Source organism: Pungitius pungitius, chromosome 10, assembly GCF_949316345.1.
Source record: "Pungitius pungitius chromosome 10, fPunPun2.1, whole genome shotgun sequence".
NCBI lineage: Eukaryota > Metazoa > Chordata > Actinopteri > Perciformes > Gasterosteidae > Pungitius > Pungitius pungitius.
The window spans coordinates 10,839,944-10,863,192 of NC_084909.1; the positions used below are offsets into that span (position 1 = coordinate 10,839,944).

General features: G+C 41.4%; 3 protein-coding genes across 4 annotated transcripts; 1 reads left to right on the forward strand and 2 right to left on the reverse strand.

Moving 5' to 3' along the window:
* The first annotated feature begins 6,126 nt into the window (after window positions 1-6,126).
* On the forward strand, window positions 6,127-10,433 carry fhl2a (four and a half LIM domains 2a). 2 transcript variants are annotated; one of them, XM_062564812.1, is made up of 7 exons: window positions 6,163-6,199; window positions 6,313-6,384; window positions 8,461-8,636; window positions 8,764-8,938; window positions 9,306-9,475; window positions 9,588-9,774; window positions 9,890-10,433. In XM_062564812.1, exons 3-7 carry the CDS (start codon window positions 8,481-8,483, stop codon window positions 10,039-10,041), a joined length of 840 nt encoding a protein of 279 aa, XP_062420796.1. In that variant the 5' UTR covers window positions 6,163-6,199; window positions 6,313-6,384; window positions 8,461-8,480; the 3' UTR covers window positions 10,042-10,433. The 2 variants fall into 2 exon arrangements, with proteins under 2 accessions (XP_037344564.1, XP_062420796.1); XM_037488667.2 differs by lacking the exon at window positions 6,313-6,384 and having other exon boundaries at window positions 6,127-6,199.
* Window positions 10,434-11,120: 687 nt separating this feature from the next.
* On the reverse strand, window positions 11,121-14,147 carry c10h2orf49 (chromosome 10 C2orf49 homolog). The gene is made up of 4 exons (XM_037489593.2): window positions 13,991-14,147; window positions 13,704-13,867; window positions 12,669-12,915; window positions 11,121-12,227 (listed from the first exon to the last, which is right to left on the reverse strand). Exons 1-4 carry the CDS (start codon window positions 14,099-14,101, stop codon window positions 12,171-12,173), a joined length of 579 nt encoding a protein of 192 aa, XP_037345490.2. The 5' UTR covers window positions 14,102-14,147; the 3' UTR covers window positions 11,121-12,170.
* Window positions 14,148-16,508: 2,361 nt separating this feature from the next.
* gpr45 (G protein-coupled receptor 45) lies at window positions 16,509-20,469 on the reverse strand. Its single transcript, XM_037489618.2, has 3 exons — window positions 20,182-20,469; window positions 18,646-18,873; window positions 16,509-18,213 (listed from the first exon to the last, which is right to left on the reverse strand). The coding sequence occupies exon 3, from the start codon at window positions 18,105-18,107 to the stop codon at window positions 16,944-16,946; it is 1,164 nt and encodes a 387-aa protein (XP_037345515.1). The 5' UTR covers window positions 18,108-18,213; window positions 18,646-18,873; window positions 20,182-20,469; the 3' UTR covers window positions 16,509-16,943.
* Between the last annotated feature and the right edge of the window lie 2,780 nt (window positions 20,470-23,249).

Below are 23,249 nucleotides of genomic sequence, written 5' to 3' on the forward strand. Positions count from 1 at the left end.
AACACTTGTCAACACTTTATCTGTCACTGCTATGACCAGGATGTCTTCTATATCAGATCCACGCCCCTCATATTTTCACCAGCCGCACCAAGCCACCCCACTGAGAGACGCTGAGAGCTGAGCAGAGCTATAGTTACAACGCTGATGAAACTGGATGTTTATTTTGGCGTCCTTCTCTAAGGCCACCTGATCGGAAGTGATGATGTACGTGATGAGCCAGTGGCTCCAAAATGATGCATGCTATTCTGTGGTAGGCCTCTTCCAAGCCAAGTGAAATGACAAAGAATGTGTGTGATAAAATTTGGCGTTGCCTGCATTCTTGTTGCGACTTCATTATGCTGCATGCCATCCCCAGACAGTACAGTCCTGTACAGTGTGGAAGCTGTTCTTCAGAGGCCACAAGGCTGTAATTTGCAAATGCAAAGCTGCCAGAGATGTGATGGAATTAACTGATTCAATCTTACAAGTTGTTTTTAATATATTCTCATCCGTTTTTGATTACACCGAGCTAAAGCCAATAAAGTCTATCAAAACACTGTTATTTCAATGTATAGAGTTCAGGTTTCTATTTTTTAAAGAGGAACAATAGGATTTTGGTCTCTTTAGACGCACTTATGTGGATACCCTCTAATGGCAGTTGTGTTTTGGGATTTCTCTTTTGGACTCCCTTCACACTTGACAATTACCATGTGACTGTGGGTGAGTGGGGAGCGTGGCTGTCTTCCAATCAGAGGGTTTGTGGTTTGATCCCAGGCCCAGCTAACCTGCATGTTGATGCGTCCTTGGGCAAGACACTTAACCCCAGCATTGCTCCTCTAGCTGCGACTACAGTGTGTGAATGTTAGTTACTGATGGGCAGGTGTTGCTGTGTATGGTAGGTCCTGTCATCAGTGTATGAGTGGGTGAATAATGTCGTGTCAAAGTTCTTTGAGTGGTCAGAAGACAAGAAAAGCGCTGTCCATTTACCATGTGTAGATGTCTCTGTGTTTTGTTCCTGGTGGAGTGAAGCAGAGGCAGATCAGAGGCAGCTGGCCACTGTCTCCATATTGCATGGCGCATGGAGTAGTGTGATGCGCTGGGAGCTGCAAGGTTGGTGGTTTTGAATCCTGCTGCTGCACGTGCCATATCGATGTGTCCCTGAGCAAGACACCCAACCCTAAATGCTCCCCAGGGAAAATGAAGCGCATGGGTTACAATGCAATGTAAGTCGCTTTGGATAAAAAAAAGCATCTGCTAAATGACATGTAATGTGACTGCTTTTTTTCTACTGGTTCGCAGCACAATGGTGGTTTTCTTTGCTGTGTTTTGTTTGTTTAGTTAACCCGGCATTATGTTTTGCCAGCCACAATTGTTAAACCGATTTGTTATATTCCTTCCATTAAATTACTTTGGTGAATAAAAAACTTTTCTGGGTAATTCCTGTAGCGTGGTTTCCTCTATTTGTTGTGGCCTTTGAGCTGGGCTATAACACCATGTGTTACCTCATTCAGCAAAAGAAAGGGACTTAAAGGACATGTATTATACTGAATAAACACAAGCTTATTACCTAAAAGAAAAAAAATGCAAAATTTGGGATATACTTGTCTCCTTGATGTAAATACTGATGATTTCTTGCAGTGAAGAATATGTACGAATGGCTACTTCGAGGTACATATCTCCCTGAAATAATGTTATTTCAATCGACTTTTTGGGAAAATAAACCAAACGTACAGGCCGTGGTTTCAGAGTAGGTTCTAATAAAAGACAGCAGAATTACAAATCGAGGGCTGTTGGGCACAGTTAGTCCCCAGCTGCCACAGCACCAGGCCCCACACTCCACAGGCACCCGGAGCTTTTGGATCTGATTTCTGGAAAATGTGTCTTTGTTCTAGCTGCCACAGTGCCTCCATGACAGCTGCCCTTGCTTTGCAACAGACAGAATTAGTACGATGAATGCAGCCTGAGACTGAGGGGTCCAGTTGTTGTCTGGATAAGAGATGTCAGATGAGACTGGAGCACGAGAAAAACCACAAGGAGGGACCTATTAAGTTATTAAGACTGGGAATCCTTACTGGAACTACTTGAGATGGTCTGGACATCAGATTGAGCATTGACAAAAGAGATGATGGTAATCAACCCTCAATAAAGGAACAAAATACAAAAAACTCCTCTGCACACCGGTCCACGACAAGCCCCTAAGTGTTTTAACATAAAAAATGACACTGATCAATAAATCCCCTTAATTAGTAATTCTGCATTCTTTGCATTGTTTTATACACATAAAAAGCAAAAGGAGCAAAGACAAAACATCTAAATTGCATCTAAAATAAAGTGTCTGGTGACTAGTGGGGTTGAAGCATCCCCCTAACCCCTTCTGGGTATTAGCGGTCTGTGAACACAACACCAGGCTTAATGATTGAAGAATTGCTGTGTCATATATAGACGCACATCACTACTTTGGAACAGAGCGAAGAAGAAGAGTGAAAACGGGCACAGGAGGCTTTTAATCATCGTCATGAATTTGAACGTCAGGGAACAAAGAAAACAAACTAGCGGTGAGAAAAGTGCAAATGTACTGTGCAGAATTAGCTGTTCTCTCCCCATTTAAATCCTCTCCAGACAAAACCCCCAACCAATCAGTCTTGATTGCAATTATTTGGAAAATAATTATATTTCAGTTTCAAATGATCCATTTTCAGATACAGGATATCATGAAAAGTGACCCACTTGTCTGTCTAGATGCACAGTGAACCACGGGGCCCCAGGTCAAACCACCTCTGCAGGATAAATTCATGCAATAGCTCTGAATTCTTTATTCTTCTAATCCTTTGTGGAGGGATTATTATTAATAGTTTTGGAATAATTCTGAATACTATAATCATATTTAATGATATTTTGTGATGGGAGATTGTGGGTAAATCCTGCATACTTTTTTCCTCTAGCAGATATGACATATCACACATGTTGTAAATTGGCCTGTCCAAGAAAAAAACTCTTTCTACAAATTGCAAAAAGATTAAAATTATTGGATAAATAAATTATTGGAGCAAGTTAAAACCACCTGAGCCAAGTGAGGCTAAATTGTATCTAAAAAACATACATTGGTACCTTACTGTAACATTGACGAAACCATCAACCAGACATTTCTATTCCCTTACCGAAATCTCAGAAATCCTTCTAGGAACACAGACTACGAGGTTTCTCCGAAAGGTATTTAATTAATTCAGCTTGTTAGTGAACAGAATGTCTTCTTTAAGGCAGAACTGGTACTCTGCCTCGGACAGAAGAAAGCATTATTCCTAAATGTACCAGACCAAATAAACAAAGTACCATATTGTGGTAAAAGGGCCTACAACATGAGCAAAACTAATTATGGGCCTGCAGTATGTGCAGAGGTAGTTCTAGGAACAGGAACAAACCCTTTAAAAACAGAAACATGGGTTTTTCACACAAGTTTAAAAACACAATTAAAAGAGTAAATGCAAGAGCTTGAAAGATGCTAATACAGGCCTGACTAGATGTTGCCCCCTATTCAAGTCTTGGTGTTAAGCAAACTATGTGCTAGTTGTATGCATTATGTTATACGAGAATAGTTACAGAATCTATGGTATGTCGACACAGTAGATGTTGTAAATGTAGTGGCCATGCCCATCAAATAGTCAGCATGAAGGCCAAAAACAGTATTTTCAGTAGTAGTTTTAATATTTAGGTAAGGTATTCGTTTCAATAAATTATTTGTGGATCATCAACATAAAATCCAATCTGGTAGTCACCAGTTTGGTTGTGATGCGTATAATTTTACCCCCAAATTATTCTGTCCCTCTTCATCAGCGCTAATTGCCCATTTCAGACCTTCGTAGGGACGATGCACGTTCTTTAAAGTCATTTGTTGGGATCCATTTTCACCAGTTTGACAGGCAGTGAAGTGAAGTTTCTGCAGAGGATCATATTGGATCTTGGGTGACCCAGCGGAATTCCAGTTCAATTGGTTGCTGTGGCATAAATGATTAACGGTTCACAAGTGGTGATGTGGTTGGCCTCACTTGACCTTTCCACATGGCTGAATTTGCAGCTGAAGTAAGCACCAGGCTTTAGCATCACGATAGCCTTGCATTGCCTAAACAGCTGCACCTTTATCCCCTGGCCTCAGGGGTTGAGTTGTAGGCTTCCACCCAGAGCCGAGTGGGGGAGGAACGGCCGTGCACCAGCCACATACAAGCAAGAAGCAAAGGCTGAGGGCTAGGGCCCGACGACTGAGGGCATACGCATGCAGTCTTGGGCAATACTTCAGTTGGCCGTAAAGCAGATTGGCCCTTGTGGTATTAATAAGACCACGTGCCTGAACTTAAGTTAACTAAAATGATTGGATTTATTTTGCATGCCCGGTCAAATACTGTTAAATTAGTTAGACATATATGATTTATTGTGGTGGGGAATCTCTGTATTGTTTCCTCTTTTCAAGTACATAAGATGAAGGAATGAAAAAGTGCCATATTTGTTGGGCAGTAATGGAATCTATTCCCAATATTTTCTGCTTACCTAGCACAACACCCTCTTTTGTCTTAACAAACTGTCATCGGACTTCAATTTCACCAACTAGTCAGAATGTCAAAGGTCCCTGTTTGTACATTCTGCCTCTTTCAAACCAATTTACCAAGGCATCCATTGCAAATTTCCCCACAGGATTAGATCAAGTTTGTTTTTGACATGACAGCATTAACAAGCTAATATCTACATTCAAGAATTGAAAAGTTCCTAAAACAACATGTTTAACAGAAAAAACAAGAACAAATTGATCAAAGCCGTACTCACTGCAACAGCTAAGAGTTTACACCCATGATAACAAGCCTGTGAGGCTGATTTGAGCCATGTGCTAATATCAGCATGCTAGGATACAGATCTTTATTATTTATAACACCATGTTCATTACCGTAGCCGCTTATTGGTGCTAAACACAAAGTACTGCTGATACTGATAGGAGTACCATTAGTTGTGTAGGATTTTGGTCATAATCCCATTATGTGTGAAATGAAAACTGTGACCTCATGATGTCTCTGACCATCCATTCATTCAGAAATAGGAACCAGTCTGGGGATCACCTAATTCAATAAGCTTCATCCTATGGGAGCCGCACAAAATGTCTGTAAAGGATTTCCCTTTCAATACAACACATTGAGATAGTTCGGCCTGGGCCAATGTGGTGGACCAGCCGTACAACACATGAACTTAAATACATGCATTCAACTGGACGCAACACACACACACACTCAGCAAAGCCCCAAAAATAGAGCACTTGAAACTAGTGACGCATTTTCTCACTAGAGAGTGTGCAGGGATCAAGGGGTCAGGAAGACCTGCTTGAGACAGGGAAACAGAGAGAGAGACAGAGAGAGAGAGAGAAAGACAAATGCAGGTAAAAGAGAAAGAGACAGGGAAAGCAATACAAATAGAGAGAATGACAGAGTTGGGAGGAGGAAAGACAGAACTGGGAGGGTGGATGCAGGGTGGTGTACTAGTGTGCGTGGTTCAAATAATTTTCTTAGAAACCATGCGGGTGTCTGTCGTTACCAGGCCTGGATACTGTACCCGACGGGTTGGAGGTGAATGCTTATTCCCCTGTGAGAAGAAGTAGAGGGAGGTAAAGACAGATGAGACATTTGAGTCAGGACAAATCTCACAGGACAACAGTCTTTGACGTTTGACCCTTGGCATCTTTTTCATCAAATGGCCATTGGAAGATTATATCATTATGAAACAGCGTGCATGTGTGTGTGGACGCGCAATATTATGATATTGATAACAGCAGATTTCTGTCTAACGTAGAGAGAACAGCAGTCAAGGACGTTTGATTTAGAGGGACGGTATGATAAGGGCGTTATGAGGAGAAACACAAATATTAGACAGACTTAGGGAAATGTATGTGAGCAAGTGAACAACTGAGTGACCTTAAAAGGCCACACGTCCTCGCTGGTGGCTCAATGAGCGAGTGAAAGGGGGCCCCGGGGTCATCGCTGTGAAGCGTCGCTGTATTTATAGACCATCTCGAAAAAGATTCCCTGCCACCCCTCCCCCTCCATCCCTCCACCATTCGCCCCTCCCTGGTTTTCAATTAGCCCTCGATGGGTGGAGTAATGCAATCAGGAGTAACTACGCCTCAAACGGAGCCTCCTCTCTCAGTCTGCCCAGACTCCGCACAGGCAAACACTCCTCAAACAGGAAGGTAAGACCCAACTCTGTTCAGCTGCTCCACTATGCATCCATCCACCCCTCCACCTTTCCACTATGCATCCATCCTTTCGTTGGTCTTCATTCACTATGTCTTCCATCCCCCAGGACACAGCCACTCCCTGTGCTCTGGCATCCTGCTGTCCACCTGCTCATGTCCTCCCTCTTTCCACCTATACAGTACCTGCACTATTTAACCCCCTCCTGCATCACCCCATCTATCTGCCCTTACTGTCCGTCTCATAGACAGCCGGACCTCCTCTTTCATTAAATCATCTGTCTCCAAAAGAAATGCACAACCCCTATTGACCCCTGTTCATTTCCAACTGTCTGTCCTCTTTTCCCTTCAGCAAAACTGTATTAGCGAAGAGGGCTTGTCATTACACAGTCAATTTAATTTGTATTTAATTTACTTCAGGGTTTCTTTTGAACATTCTTCAATTAAGAGCTGCATTCGATTATATTACATTTTGCTCTTCCCGGTGGTTATTAAGATTTATTTAATCAACGAGGAGGAATGCCACCAAAATGTTTCTTTGAAAGAGTAGGCATCAGTGTAAACAGGATGTAGAAGTGGTTTCAATTGGAATTCTAATGAGCTGTAGACATTAGGTTTTCTTAAACTGCAAAAAGCATATATATACACATATATCTATATATCTCTCTCTCTATATAGATATAGATATATATGTATATTTATAGTTTTTCAGCTTTTTCAGCTTTACTAAAAAATAGATTCCTTGCAAAAACGTTTTTGTAAGTAAATGCATTAAGAGTTGCTTGAGGGGAATAAATCAGGGAGCACCAGGTCAACCACTTGCCCTACAAGTGGCCCTCGCTTTGTTTGCTATCAAGCGATTTGGTCTAAGGGACTCCCGGATGGGCAGCATCAAAGAGACCCCTGGAGCTGGGAAACAGCTGCTGAGAAGCTGGAGGTTTTATTTGTGGCGGTTGAGATTATCCTTTTTTATTTTTAGGAGTCGAATAAATCCTTACATAAGCTAGGTGAGTCATGGTTGGGGCAATAGAAAATAAGGGAAATGTGGGAGGAGGGGGAATAACTTATGGACCAACGGATTGTATCCCTCAACTTCAGACGCATAAAAGAAGCTATCTCCAACAAGTCAAGCACAGATCTTCATGTTGGAGCACAGAGGAGGGAACACACAATGATCGGAAATATAAGGGGAAGAAACTCTGACTGTGCGAGCACAATAAAACCGACAGATAAAGGGAAGAACTGCCGGAGTAGAGGTGAATTAAGAACAGGAATTCAAGCAAACCAAGAAAACCAGAAAATGATGAAAGAGTGGTCAGGACGGACATGAATTTAGAGTTTTCCATGTTTTTTATTAGCCTCTATGTAGGATCAAAGCTTTTAGTCAAATGAATAGTACAGTGTGAGTGTGAGTGTTAATAAACACTATATTCAGGCTAATTTCAAATCCTCTCATATAACCTTTTCTCACACCTTGTAAAGATGCCCACACATTTTATATATATATATATATATATTGACTATACTATTGTTGGTCCAGAGAGAGTAAGAGTATTTAGGCACAGGGGGGATAACCAGAAGGCTTAACAGGCAGACCACAAACAGCTGCAGATTGTGAGTAGCCATTATTACTAGTGCCATTCAAACCCACTTATAGAGACACACTCGCACACATGCACGATGACAAGAGATACAGTGATATGGTGCTGACAGCTGGCCCAGAGGCGATGGATGGGTCAGTGTACAGCGGCATGGTGAGAGTAGGTATGCAATGGGGGTAAAGTTGACTGTCGCTAAGCAGGACTGATAGAAGTTATTTATGTCCTTCTCATCTGTCACCTTCGAGTTCTGACGCACAGAACATAATGAAGGACCGCTGAGAGATGGGAGAGAGAGAGAGAGATGAAAGGGAGCGAAATGCAACATCGGGAAAAATGCTGTCAGGACAAGGATCTTGGTACTGAAAACATGTATTGCCTGGAATTAATAATCTCTGAAAAGTGGTGGTCTACTCAGTGTCAGTAGAAACATGTTTCGAACTATGTAGGAAAAAGACAAAACTGTCTCAGAAGCTTCATATTATTTAGATCATAGGCAGCGGAAAATTGTCCAGATGAAGCTGTTTCGTTTTTTAAATGAATTGGAATACTGGAGTCTTCCCTTATCTGCCAACCGCTGTGTGCATAATGTCACATTCCTCCGACCAAATACTCTCTCTCCTCTCACTTTCTGCATCTCTTTGTGTTTCCCTCTTCTAGGTTAGAGACTCTTTGTAAAAATGACTGAGCGATACGACTGCCACTACTGCAAAGAGTCCCTTTTTGGGAAGAAGTATGTTCTGAGAGAGGAAAATCCCTATTGTGTGAAATGCTATGAGAGCCTGTACTCCAACACCTGTGAGGAGTGCAAGAAGCCGATAGGATGTAACACCAGGGTAAGATCTACCGAAGAAATCCATTGAGCATATGATCCTAATGGGCTCTTTCTATGCATTTCAGTATTGAACACCATTTTTCACCCAAGTCGGCTCAGCTCTAACCATTCATCTGATGTTCTTGTAGGATCTGTCTTACAAGGACCGTCACTGGCATGAGGAGTGCTTCATGTGCTTCCAGTGCAAGCGTTCTCTTGTGGACAAGCCCTTCTCAACCAAGGATGAAAAGCTCCTCTGCACTGAGTGCTACTCCAATGAGTATTCCTCCAAGTGCCATGAATGCAAGAAAACCATCATGCCAGGTAGAAAACTACAAAGCCAGCAGCATATTTAAGTTGAGCAACATAGGACAATCCAATGTTTCATATTGAAAACTGGGAGAATGGTTTACAAATGATTGCTGCAAATTGTGTCATTATATGCTAAATTAATCGTGTAATTATCTTAGGGAAAGAGTGCAAAGCAGTTGCTCAGGGCACCAAGTAAATATATCCTCAAGTTGTTAATTGTTGTTAATGAATCAAATAAAAACATTCTTTTTATTGAGTTGGTAGTTTAACTCAGTTTTTTTAATGACTTTATTCTTGACTCAAAAGCCCACATGCAGTTCTTCTTTGCTGTCTTAGCAATTTAACTCCATTAACTCTGCATTGTTGTATGTCTGTGAAGGCTCCAGGAAGATGGAGCATAAGGGGAACAGCTGGCACGAGACATGTTTCACCTGCAAGAGATGTCAGCAGCCTATTGGCACCAAGAGCTTTATCCCGAAGGACAACAGCAACTTCTGTGTGCCCTGCTACGAGAAGCAGTTTGCCATGCAGTGTGTGCACTGCAAGAAGGTAGGACACCCACCTGGAACCTGGCAGCATACAATTATTCCCCGTCTTCACTAAAAGACCAAAAAGGCAGCCTGAAATGGGGCCATGTGACATTCCTGTTCCTTCTTATTAGCCCATCACCACTGGTGGGGTGACCTACCGTGACCAGCCCTGGCACAAGGACTGCTTCCTGTGCACTAGCTGCAAGCTGCAGCTGTCTGGCCAGAGGTTTACCTCCAGAGATGACTTCGCCTACTGTCTCAACTGCTTCTGCAACCTTTATGCCAAGAAGTGTGCCGCCTGCACCACCCCCATTAGCGGTAAAGAAAACTTCGACTACTTTCTATGCTGTTAGCATTGGGTGATGTGGAATTAAATTCTGTGCTTTATACATTCTCCCAGTTGTTTTAACTTGGACTTCTGCTGCATTTTCAGGCCTTGGAGGCAGCAAGTACATTTCCTTTGAGGAGCGCCAGTGGCACAATGACTGCTTCAACTGCAAGAAGTGCTCCGTGTCCCTGGTTGGCCGTGGCTTCCTCACTGAACGGGATGATATCCTCTGCCCGGAGTGCGGCAAGGACATCTAATTCAGTCGGAAGGACAGCGGACACATCTGATTGGAGGATTACGTTACACTAGAGAAATGACAAAGATGCAATAAATTCTTCTAACACAGAGCATAGCATCTTTACAACATAGCATTAATATGAATGTATATTGTTGAATGCCAATAAAAACTACTAACAGTATTATATGCATTTTAATATATTCAAAGAAAAAGAAATCTCTAAGAAAAAGTTACCACTACTAAAATAACATTAATGTAAAGACTGTATGAAGCCTTTTGAAATATTTAGTGTAGACTACCCACTTTGTAGTGTAATAATTGTTGCTTTGCGCACAGAGAAGCGTGATGTCATAATTAGTAGATTTTGTGAATGAGGTGCTTGTATTACCAATTAAATACATTCATCAAGTGTCTTCACTGTTTTAATTGCCAACCAATGCTGCATGATATTACATAAATTGAATTCAGAATATTTTGTACAACAAAAGGGTGAAAATATTTACCAGTACCAGTCAACATTTTGGACCCAGTTTCTCATTATGAGAGTTGTGTGTCCAAACTTTTGACATGAACTGTATATATCTTTTGAACAGAAGCATGTAAATCTATTTTATACAGAAGGTAGTGCAGATTGGTGGGTTGAAGACATCTTTAAGACGGTGGCGTTGGGGGGAGTCTCCATAAATTCGGCAGAAGTAAAAAAGAAAATGTTACACTATAAACACACTGCAACAAGGTTGCATGATGCAGCTGTGTGTAGTCATGTTATCGGTTAGCTGATCACATAACACACCCTCTAAACAGAATTGTGGATAGATGACTCAGCAGCATTGTCACTAGCAGCCTTTACGAGTCTTGGGACTACAGAGTGAGGAGTCCTGGGATTTGAGGCTGTAGCTGGATATCAGCATTTCAATAATGGAGGTAAAAGGGTGTTTATAGCCAAGCATCCTGCTTAGCTTAGCTGCAGCTAAGCTTGAGCCTCTTGCAGCCAGTTGCAGTGAGTTGCAGAAGAATTGTTTTTGCTCAGAGCACTTGAATACCAATAAGCTCTTTAATTATGGATTTCTTTACCTAATGATGCAAAAAAGAACACCGTTAAGAAGTATTTAGATTTATTACTTCTTTCTACAAATTCTGTTTAAACATCCTTACAGCATATCACACATAGACCATACATCTGTTTGTAAAATTTAACAAAAGTAAGATATTGTAGTGAGATATTTATTTTAAAAAGCATCTGTACAAACATGACACAAGATTTCCCAATGGATCGAAAATGCGTTGTAAATCTTTTTGATGAAGTCCGTCCTCGTTGGTTTCAAAGAAAGAAACAACAACAATGTCAATCTATACACAATTCAGAATTCCTCGTTTGTATGAATTATTATCAGTGTTCAAGTACCAGTACCTAATAAAAGTAGCTTTCTTCCTGTGTCAAAATGCCTATTTAACAGTGTATTGGTATACAGCTTGAAAAAAAATGAAGCACAACACAAAGATAGACTCATTTTTAAAAACCCTAAACGGCTACGTCCAAACATCAGCAGAAAGGAGTTCAGTTCAGAAGAAAAGAAATAAAAAGACTACCACCACCACTTCAAACACAAACTATTTTTCCTTCCTATGAGCGTCTATAGCATTTGTGTTAATGTTTGTCCATCTATTCCTGTCACGGTACAACCACTTACCACACTTCAAACAAAAACTAGACAGGAAGTTCCCATTGGCCTTTGCAAATCAGGGCTTGGGGGCCAATGAACACAACAGAAACATTTCAACATCCACTGTTTCCATTTAGGAAAAGAAAAGTCGGGTTACTTGTCCTCGAGGAGGTCTTTGTGTGGGACACGAGGAGAGTTGCTGATCAATGATGGTAAGGGCACTTGAGGTTATGGAAATCTACAAGGAAGCTTGTTACTTGAAAAGCAAAAACCTCGGGGGAACCATCCGATCAGCTTGTGGCAGAAAGAGAGCGGTGAGGTGGACACGCAGGTTCAAGGGGTTTCATCCCTCTTGGGATATCATTCGTTGGATAACGGTGACGGGGAGAGCACAGATACTGAGCTACAACGTTCAGTGTGAAGGGAAGTCTGTCCTTCAGGGTCTGTGCTGCAATCGGGTCTGTGTGTGTGTAGAGGTTGGAGGTCAGGGCCACGTCACATGCTGGATCTTCTTCTTCACCTCTGGAGACGTCATTGCACCCTGAAGGGATGGAAGGTGAAACATAAGATATTTTTAAAAGTGGTCAAATGTTATGTGGTAGTCATTATTAAGCATTACAATATGTATGGTTTATTACATATTTTATATTATGAACTCAGAATTTTTTGTTTGTTCAAACCACTTGATTTGATCTCTGTTGTCAATCATTTGTAACTGAAAGAACATTTAATTTAACATATACGTTTAATAATAGCATGTCCTGCTTTTTGCTGGATGTCATTATGCCTCTTTATGCCTACGTTTTCATCTTCATCGACGGTATTGGTAGTTATATTTTCAATATTTTTGTATTTCAAAGAATCAAGTGTATCGGAAAAGTCTTGGTAACAATGATGATAATTGTTGCACCATTTCCTTGACTCACGAGGTAAATTCACACGTAATGCATAACTGAGGAGAGAGAACAAAAAAGGTTCCTACCGAGGGGTTTGCTTCCTGTTGGAGGTTTGCTGTGTCAGCGCTGCAATGAATGGACGAGGACGGCGTGTTTCCAGACAGCTTGCAGATGGGGCTAGACGTGTTCGCAGCAGGAGGAGGTTTTAACCTGTCAGTGGTTCCCACCGACAAGCCGGTTCCTTCCGTTTTTTTTACTTTTAGTGGGCCAGAGTGTGAGGAACTGCCATCAAACACAACCTGAGGCCTTTTCCTATTGTGGTCGTTCCTGGAACTGAAAAAGAACAATAGAGAATTACAGATCACATTCTTCACTATTTGGGTCGTTAAATGGTGGAAACTTCTCAACCACATCTTTGGTCATGTTCCGAGTCTCATTTTGTAAATATTTTTTGAAAGCACTAACTGAAAATCCTGCAATATTGAGTGAACGGATATAGAAGTATATTGTCAAAACATATTGGGATACCTTCTCAATAATCACCCAACCCTAAAATGAGTGATGCATAAAATAAACAGCTTTAACTTGACAACAGTTTATAGATTATTATTCACATGGTATCAACAAGTTATACTGTGTACTGATAAAAGGAGTTTTTAGATTTTTTACCAACCAGTTATGGGGTGCTGGGTAGCTATAGAGCAATGTACGTGTTGACATAACAGAGCACCTGGAACCAGCTTCAGCAATTGAAGGAGTACTCCCATATTTAACTTGAGTAATAGAGGGCAGAAATCCCTGACTACAAGTAAGAATCCTGCATTCAAAACTGTACTTGAGTAGGAGTACAAAAGCATAAAACATACTGCAGTATCAAAAGCCATAGTGGCGCATTTTCAAAATATTACTGGGTCATAGTTATTGATGTTTTAATGAGTTAAATTGAAGTTGACACACACGTGTTGTGGTTTCCCTTTGAGTATCATGGCGCATATAGTGGGAATACCTCATCAGAGACGTATCAAGTTGGTTTGGTGAGAGTTTCTAATGGTATCCTAACAAGCTGCCTGTGAAACCGCAGTAACGCGCATCTCGAAAGCCTCCGTTGAGGCGAGCGGTACCTGAGGGACGTGTGACCGGCCGCGGCGCGCTTCCCTCGGATCGCCTCCATCCGCTTTCCCCAGCGGCTGTCCGGTAGCGTCCTCTGCGGCAGCGGGATGACGTGCCGCAGGTAGAGCTCCGTGAGCCGGTCCCGACTTTCACACTCTGTGGTGCTCACATGTTTCTGATTCAGACCGAAACGAGATTGTTAGCTTAACCTTTTCTTTAAATTACAACCATTAGGCAGCGGATTGCGGGTGAAACGAGCTGACGCTCGCGCACCGTGTCCCTGAGAACAACAACTCACCTCCCGTAGGATCAGCTGTAGGAAGTCGTGGGACAACAGCTCGGGGTCCAGTAATAGATCCACAGCCGAGCTACAGAGTGCTTTTCCATCTCGCTCCGTGGAGGTCGCCATATTGGATGCGAGTATTTTCCCAACATGCAGCGCGCCATAACAACACGGCCTATTTTTTTCACCAACTTTATTGAGCAGGTCATACAACATGAGTCTACGATCATATATAAATAAATATATGTAGGCTACATTAAGAGGAAGAGGTGATGTTGGCCATTATTTATCAAGAACAGTGTTCTAAAACATTTGGATTTGAGAATATGAATGGATGTCAATTTGGTCAATCATAAGCAGCCAAATATAACCGCAAACAGAGATCCTTGTCATATTCCGAACAATTGATTTTTCCAAGGTAACAGAAAGTTAGGAGGTATGTAATTAGGGTAATTTGGCAATAATTATCTCCATAGTTGTTTTGTAAGAATACTTTCATAAGTATTACCAGCAAAATGCACTTAAAGCATTTAACATTTGCCCTTGAGTAGTTACAGAAGTACAATGTAATTCCTATTACTGCTGCATACAGTAAATCGCATTGTACAGCAATGTATCATATTTTATGAAATCGATATTGATTGTACCAATGCTATCATAAGAGAACTAGGTGTCTCAATGCATTTTCCAGCTGAGGCTTAATTTCATAAGCCCTAAGTTTTTTAGGTTAAGAAGTAGGATAAGTTCTTGAGAACAAAAATTCAGATTCATGTTTTTTTTACTGGACAGGAAGGGGTTGAACGACTGTGATCTGCTAACTCTAAAGCTGACAGGCATATATAGTAAAAACAAATGTATGACATGTACCTTTGATATGAAGTGGAGTAGAAATATAAAGTAGAAGAAATAGGTGAACAAATGTGAGCATTTTAGCATTTAGCATTGAGCATGTTAGCATGTATCCCTTTGAATTTACAAATACTATGTAGTTTGTAATTAACGGAAACCATTCTTTATTAATGATGTTCTGTTTGAATGGTTTAAAAATGTGTTTCTTACAGGTTCACCTGTATCAATAGAATAAACTGCATAAATGTGTTTCACACAATTGAAAATAAACAACCAAACTAAATCAAGCTGGCTGACCTACTATGCTGTAAAAAACGAGAAAAAAAGAGATTGCCTCACGAAATGAACACAAAAAATATAAGAAAATGTGACACAGGGAGTATTTATCTTTTAACATCCTCTCAAGTTGATGTCTGAAATTGTTTTTACAACTGTAAATAAACGTAACTACGCTGTGGTGAATGAAAACCAACATACAGAGTTTTTATCCAACCACGTCCCTGTTGTGGGAAACTACAGATCAGTCTGTCTCATGTCACAACATATAAAGTCCCAATGAGTTGTTGAACTTAACTGATTACATTAAGACAGTAATGTGATATAGAAGCAAACATGTGATCTAAATGAAGTGGTATTATGTTGGCTGTCCCGTGTTGGCACATGATTTAATGTATAAGTGCATGTAAGTGTGTCACGTTATTGGATTTTAACATTTAGGAAGATGCATTCCTTGATTGTTGCGACTTAAACATCCTAACCTTAAAAGCATACCAGCTGACACAGTATAAAGTGTTAATATGTCTTCCACAGCTGACTTGATTGATTGATTAGGTGATAGCTCAAAAATATAGTATCTACTTTGTAAATCCATTAGTTGTTTCAGGAATTTTTAGCTAAAACCAATTATTATAATTTTCATTCCTCTCTCATACCATAGTGAGCATTTGCTGCTTTTATTTTTCTTATGTGATAGAAAATCTGCTATTTAGGACATTGTGATTCACCAATTGTGAATATCTGATAATTACTTTTCACAAAATTAAGAGATCATGTCTAAACCAACCCACGTCTTACTGTAAAGGGGGTTTTGCTCTTCAGGAGCCTGGGTCCTTCGCAATCAATGCAAAGGTCTCTAATTTGTTCAGGAATTATTTTAAATGAATGAAATGAAACAAAATCCCATTTAGCTCTGTTTATGAGAATTTAGCAAAAACTGAGCTGTCTGAATTTGCAAAGATGAACAGCACCATCTTCCTGTTTAATGTGGTACTTCAATACAACCTACAATCTGTATTTAAATGAAAAGGCCAAACATATTCAACACTACAGTGCATTCACTTCATTCGTTCATTCAGCATTGGTGTTCAATGGCAAAAGAACCGTTATCATTTATGTGCAGGCGTCTTTCTTCACATGATATTGCTTAAATTATAAGCTGATACAAAATGAATACACAAATAGCTGTGGAGATACTGTACATCCACTCTAAGGTAATAGATGCCTTTGGTAACCCAGCAACCTATATATTTATTGTGTACAAGCAGTATTTTTCATCCAAGCACTATCAATGCAATCTCTTTTACAAACTCTAATTATTGAAATGGTTACTTTATTTATGAAAAGATTATACATTCATGTAAACATTCAGAGCTCAATAACTGACACACTTCTTTGTTGACACACACACGTTTTTAAATGACAGTTTGAACTCGCACAATGGGGCCATGTTGCTGCATATATGTTGTTTTTTTAGAAGTCAGTTAAATGCTTACAGACTTTCCTCTGAAAACATTACTGAACACTAATTCTGTGCAGGGTTTTTCTTTCGTCTAAAGTCTGAAGGAACAGAATACCATGATGAAACACATCACAGACTAATTATGAAATGCAGAACTAAATTGACAATGGACGATATGGAATTATTTGGCAGTACATTTCCAAAACTATGGTGCTGGCTTCAAAATTGAAAGTTCATTCTTTCACTGAGATTACTTTGTCAAAGACAAGTACATGTGTTTGAATTGAGTTTTGATTCCTATTCATGAGGAGGAAGTAAGAGTTGAAAACAGTGCGTGTCAACACCTGCTGGACGGGCATCAACGAACTGGCCCTCCTTGTTTCACACAGCCGACTGGGTCTCGCTGCACACGTAGATGTTGCTCGGCCTCACTCTCCTGCGGCTCCTTCCCGGCACTCTGGGACACAGTCGGCAGCTCTTGGGAATGAACTCCTGACAGGCCTCCCTGAACTTCCTGATCCTCCAGCAGTAGATGACGGGGTTGAAGACCGTCTTCAGGTAGCTGAGCCACAGGGCTCCTATGCTGATTGGGTAGAAGACCGAGCTGTAGTAAAACCGCTGGCTAAACACGGCCAGCAAGCTGACCACCGTGTGCGGCAACCAACACACGGAGAAACCGACGAAGAGGATGAGAATGGTGGTGAAGGCTCGGGTCTTGAAGCTCATGTCCACCTTGATCTGCGGGGGCCTCTGCAGGCCAGTAAGTCTCATCTTGCTGACTTGGTTGAGTGCTGGCAGGCAGGAATGCTCACTGGTGTGGTTGTGGATGCGCAGGGTGTTGCGGCGCACAGTGTTGAGGATGCACATGTAACAGTACAGCATGACGGCAAACGGTACGAAGAATACCGCGACGGCCAACAGCACCGTGTAGCCACGGTCTGCCACAGAGTCGCTGTAACCCAGCACACACTGCGGCGCCCAGGCAGCCCCCATGCCCGCTGCGCCTGTCCTCCACCCGACCACCGACGGCAGAGACACGCAGAGGCTCAGTACCCATGAACCTGCGATCAGCAGCTTGGCCCGGTGCGGGGTCAACTTGTCCTGCCGTTGCACAATGATGAGGAAACGGTCCACGCTGATTATGAGGAGTATGGACACCCCCTCCAGGACGAACAGCCAGTACAGCATGATGGAGGCTCGGCAGAAGCCGCTTCCAAAGCTCCAGTCGGCAGTGGCCACGGTGACCGCAGTGAAGGGCATGCAGAGCAGGGAGAGCATGATGTCGGAAAAGGCCAAGGTGGCGAGGAGAAGATTGATAGCAGAACGCATGGCAGGTTTCTGGTAAACAATCAGACACACGATTGCGTTGCCGAGGAAACCGATAGTAATCATGAAGATCATTATGGCGGCCAGGGTCACACGCAGAGTGACCGGTATGAGGGGAGTAGCAGCTTCTGAAGGGATGCTATCCGCTGCTTCTTCCACCATGTCCGGCCCCATGAAGCCGCACCCCTCCTCCAGCAGGCTTTCATTACAAAAAGCCATGGCGGCTATTTTTAGGGAAGTCAGCCCAAAAGAATGAACATGTTTGATTATTGTCGTGGTATGCACTTTAAGGTGTCTTCCAGCAGATGGTCCTCCGTGGCAGTATCTGAGATAAAAAGAACATAAAGCATAAACGCAACCTGTAAACAAACAGAATGTGTGTGACAAGGTGGGTATGCCCGGATTTTAATGGATGACGACATTAGATGAATGCTGTAGCTGCTGCTGTAAACATGGAGTCTCATTGGATAATTAGGGGAGTTGCTCTGTGATCTATTACTCAGAGATCATTGAGAATTTCAAACAGTGAGAGGAATGACGTCCCTATTATATAAGCCAGACCCACCTCAATGGTAGATACAGTCCCACAGGACAGACATGTGCCGCTCAGCCATTAGGTTGATGATTAACAGCTGTTCAGACTCACATGTGCACATATACAAACATTCACACCGCCGAGCATCTAAAGCAAACACTACATGCAATTCTTCCCACATGAATATAAATACACACATATTCACAACAGTATAGTACAAACCATGGAACAGCATGTCTTCCTTCCACTGAGCAGAAGCTTATTCTTGGATGATGCATCAGACTCTGATGCAATTTTGATTAAAAAAAAGAGAGTTATCCTAAGGACACATTCGTTGCTATGGTTTCCACCTCCTGCTCCTAATTGTGGGACAGTGGGAACGATGTATGGTCGTCATTGTGGCGTTCAAGTCCCAGATGTGATCTTTCCAGGTGGACTGGCTCTTATTTGCTAGAAGACAAGAAAAGGAGTTCAGGGTCATTAACTCTCATATTAAATTCCTTTTAATCGCCTGTTAGAATCTTGCTGTGATAGGCTTCCATGCAGAAGATATCTTCACCAGTCATAATAGTATGTGGTACTACATATCATAGGCTTTGTTCTAAATGTCCTAGAAAGACCTAACAGTGTCCCAGCAAGCACAATAACAGGACCCGCTTTTTGTACTGAGCTACAGGAGCAATGTTGGCCCTAAGTGTTTTTCCTACAGACACAGCGGCACGCTGGTTAGCAGGACCAATCCTCACGAACGTGCTCTCCACTCACACACAGTCTCCAGTGACTTTTGCTACATTCTTGCACAAACACATTATAAGCCGCTGCATAGTGTAGCTGGTTGTTCCCATGGCAACAAGGTCACCAGTTCCATAGCAACAAGCAGCCTGTACTCATATTCCCTTTGAAAAAGGATGGTGTGTTTCACACTGTTTGCGTTTAGGAGTTTTACAGGACTTCACACCTCACAAAGTCTAATTTCAGGTCATTCTCTTTTGGAATAGTCAATAAAGCTCAGCATCTATTGAATTATAAGTAGGAAATAAATCAGAGAACTAAATAAAAATGAGAAAAAAGGCATATGGGAGCAAAAATTATAATAATTAAGGCTATTAAACCACAACTAGAATATAGAATTTGATTTTAACACTTGACTAAATGCTAATTATAGTTCTATATATCAAGACAGCTGATCAGCTGACTGAGCTCTGAGCTTAACTCTTCTCAGCTTTGAATAGGTGAGATTGACGTGACAATGCAAAATAGAATAACTTCTAAATAAAATACGATTCTTGAGTAAAGAGTCTTCAATTCCATATCATCATTTGATAAGCAGCTGCATCCAGATGTAATCAACCTCAGAGGAATATGTTCTCGATCGGCTCCTCGATGCACGTTAACAGGGTCGCATGTGTGTGATGCCCCAATCGTCCCTGTATCGACAAACCACCACTTACATCCTGTGACATTTCCAATTCTTCTGCAGCGTGTCTTAACATTTAACGTTACATGTGAGCGCGTTTGTGTGTGCGCGCGCGTGTGTGTGTGTGTATGTATGTGTGTGTGTGTGTGTGTGTGTGTGTGTGTGTGTGTGTGTGTGTGTGAGCGCGCGTGTGTCTGCACCACCACCGGAGGACGAGTCAGTGCTGATCTTCTGATGCATGCTTGGCATCACAGACCAACATGCGTGTGCTCTTCTCGCTAAGCGAATAAAAGCAACACCGCGATCCATTTTACGCATCGAGCGGACACAGACGGGCCTACCTCAACGGCTCCGGGGATGTCTCTCGTCGCGCCATCACACCCGTTCCTCGCCTTTCTCTGCTTGCGCATGTCGCGCTTTGCCCCAAATATCTTACTTTGAACATTTCACGGCCGGATCGATGGCCATCGCGGCGGCTGCGGATGCTGCTGACGGCAGACACGCGGCTGGTCGGTGAATTAAAGGACCAGTGCGGTGGAACACGTTTCTTTATCCACTGTAACGTGTGCCGTTTCCAGCATCTGGTTCCGTCCAAACAAGTCGTTGTTGCTTAATGGATATTTTAACATAACAAGTTACTCTTTTCTGGGTAAAATATCCGAACAGCAAAAACCTTACACATTTCACCATCAGGTTTGTTTTCCAAAAATCAGGCTTCTATCACAACAGCAGATAGAAGATATCATATAAGATTGATAAACAATAATGAGTTTCCTTCAAATTGCACAGTAGAATTGTTTTATTGAACATTCACAATGAGACGACTTAAGGGGATAAAATCTCCAGAAAAACCTGAATATTTACAGCAATGTACCTAAAATGAATTGTCACACAGCAATATAAGCTATAGAATCTTATACACAATAGAAATTTGAATATTTAAGTTAAATATTTTTATCTCTTGCATTACGAGTGATACTGACATATACAGAAAAGGAACAAAGGAATACAATCTAAAACAAAAAACGTGAAGATGGTTTAATTGTTATATATTTTCCTGTCATTATATCAGTATCCTCTGCATCAAGATCTTTGTCCAGGAGATGGCAGCAGTGAGCCTTAAAAGCATTTGGCCGTGACGTTCTGAAGCGTATTTAGACACTTATGCATTGGTATGCTATGGATTGCAGAAGTATGTATATATATTTTTTATTCAAACTTATATAAATTCTCAGCATCTCTTTTTAGAGAAACCTTGATATTGTCAATTTTACAATGAGAGTTTTAAATATTCTTTTTTGTAGGATGTTTTAAGAGGATATTGTACATATTACTGATAGAAGGCTGTCTACCTCCAGATTTGAATTTGGAAACTAAATTCTTTGTATTTTGTTTCTAAATGTAATTAATTTAAAAGAAGATAACTGTTGGATTGTCACAAATACACGGTCACATTCACACACTTAGCATGATTATTTCCATGGGCATTCTTGTCTAAATTGGCATCGCGCCCATGTGTTGAACATGCCCATCAAAGGAGTTCCACTCCACCGGTCTAGCACATGCATGCTCGTCACGTTCAGTGGCAGCCACACAACAAGCTTGCTAGTGAGAGAATTCATTTCCCTGTCTATAATTCCGCAGATGTTTGCTCTAATTTCTCCTTGATGAAGAGATGTCGGTACTCTATTATTCACCAACAAAGCAGACAGAGGGAAGGTGGAGGATATTCACCACTAAATCAGAATATTTGCAAAGGGGAAACCTTACACGATCAATAACATTGGCTTTGACTTGATGAGGACCCTCAATATCTGTGTAAATACATTCAAACACAAAATTACAACTAAGATATAATTTTTGGGTAATTTATTCATTCTTGCCACTGCCTCAGACTCCAGGAGTGAAATGTGTCATGAGCTTTCATTCCCAGTGAGCAAGCCACAGTGTGTTAATCAGCGTTAGACTTACGTGGTTAACCATCTCCACAATGTGAGAATAATTAACACCAAACATTCACGACAGATAATGTGCAACACACTGTGAAATAGGTTGTACATTACAATATTCTTTGAATGGGTTTATCTTCAAACAACAAGCATGAAGAGAGGGATCATCTTGCAATAATTGCTTTGCGTAAAGTCCTTAAGAAGGCTTTATGAGTAATTATGAACAATAATATTAGCATATTGTATTGGAGGAGGTGATTACTTCCTATACCGTTTCAGTGATGCAAGAAAAAAACTCATCATAGGAGGAGTTGGCACTTAACTTGAGTAGCAGGTATAAAGGGCCGGATGACACGTTGTTGAAGGCCACACTGGATGAGCACGTTAAAGTGTATGAGCAACAAAGGGTTTAAAGCTTGAAAATCAATCAAGTAATTCCTGTAAAAGCTTAAAAATTCACCAGTGAGATATTTAGTGACGTATGTATTGTCGTGGAACAAAACTTCAAAAACTCTGTGTTGAGAATATATTTCGGGCTTTGAGACAAGGGAACCCGGATTAAAAAAAAACCTGACTCATTTCCGTGTTTTCCGCACTGATTCCTGTGGCGCTCTATATGCATGAGCACTGGCACAGACGCATGTGAGCCGAGCTGTTTCTGTTGACTGAGGGGTGTTAGCCTGAGTACCAGGTTACTGTAACATCATCAGCTTGTACCGTCAGATCCCCGCATTAATATTCAGGGAGGACAAAGCGTTTTGTGATGACAAACCCCTTTAAACAGCTTTTATATCCCCCAATTCCATCCTTATTTCCCATCTTTATGTCGCTAAGCTTTAAGGGATCACACTGAAATCCTACCAGCTTAAATTTTACTTCCATTTTTTATTAGGGGACCCTGGCTTTTGCAGCTCTTGGCAGGAATAGATCTATTTAGTCGGCATGGTTACAGTGACCTGTGGAGGCCCCGTGTGTGTATTTTGTCCTCCTTGTGATATTGCTCTGGAAGCTGAAAGCATGTATACGTTTTCCTCTGTGTCGACACTGAGTCATAAACATGTGGACTGTGATGGCTTTTCATGACAGAATCCTGTGGGTCTTTGTTCTTCAAGTCACCCCATGCAGACAAACATAAAAAGTCAGTCAAAAGTGTTTTTCTAAAAACACAATCATGGATGTGAATATTATTTCTTGAGGTCAACTTGTCTGAAGCTTTCTAAACTTTAAAACATAATGTATTCCCCAAATTTGACAGGGATTTATAACAGCTCGTGGAAAACAACAAGGGACTAAGCTTTTGGGAAAGTTGCTCCACTTGTCTCTAATGCATCCCCTTTTTTTTCTTTTCGCAGCAGACACTGGTGAAGTATCGTCAGAATTTCTTCTTTACTTTTATCCCTTCAGCGTGTTAACGAATTGAAATTTGACCTGATGACGCCTGCATTGGCTAACGTGTAAAG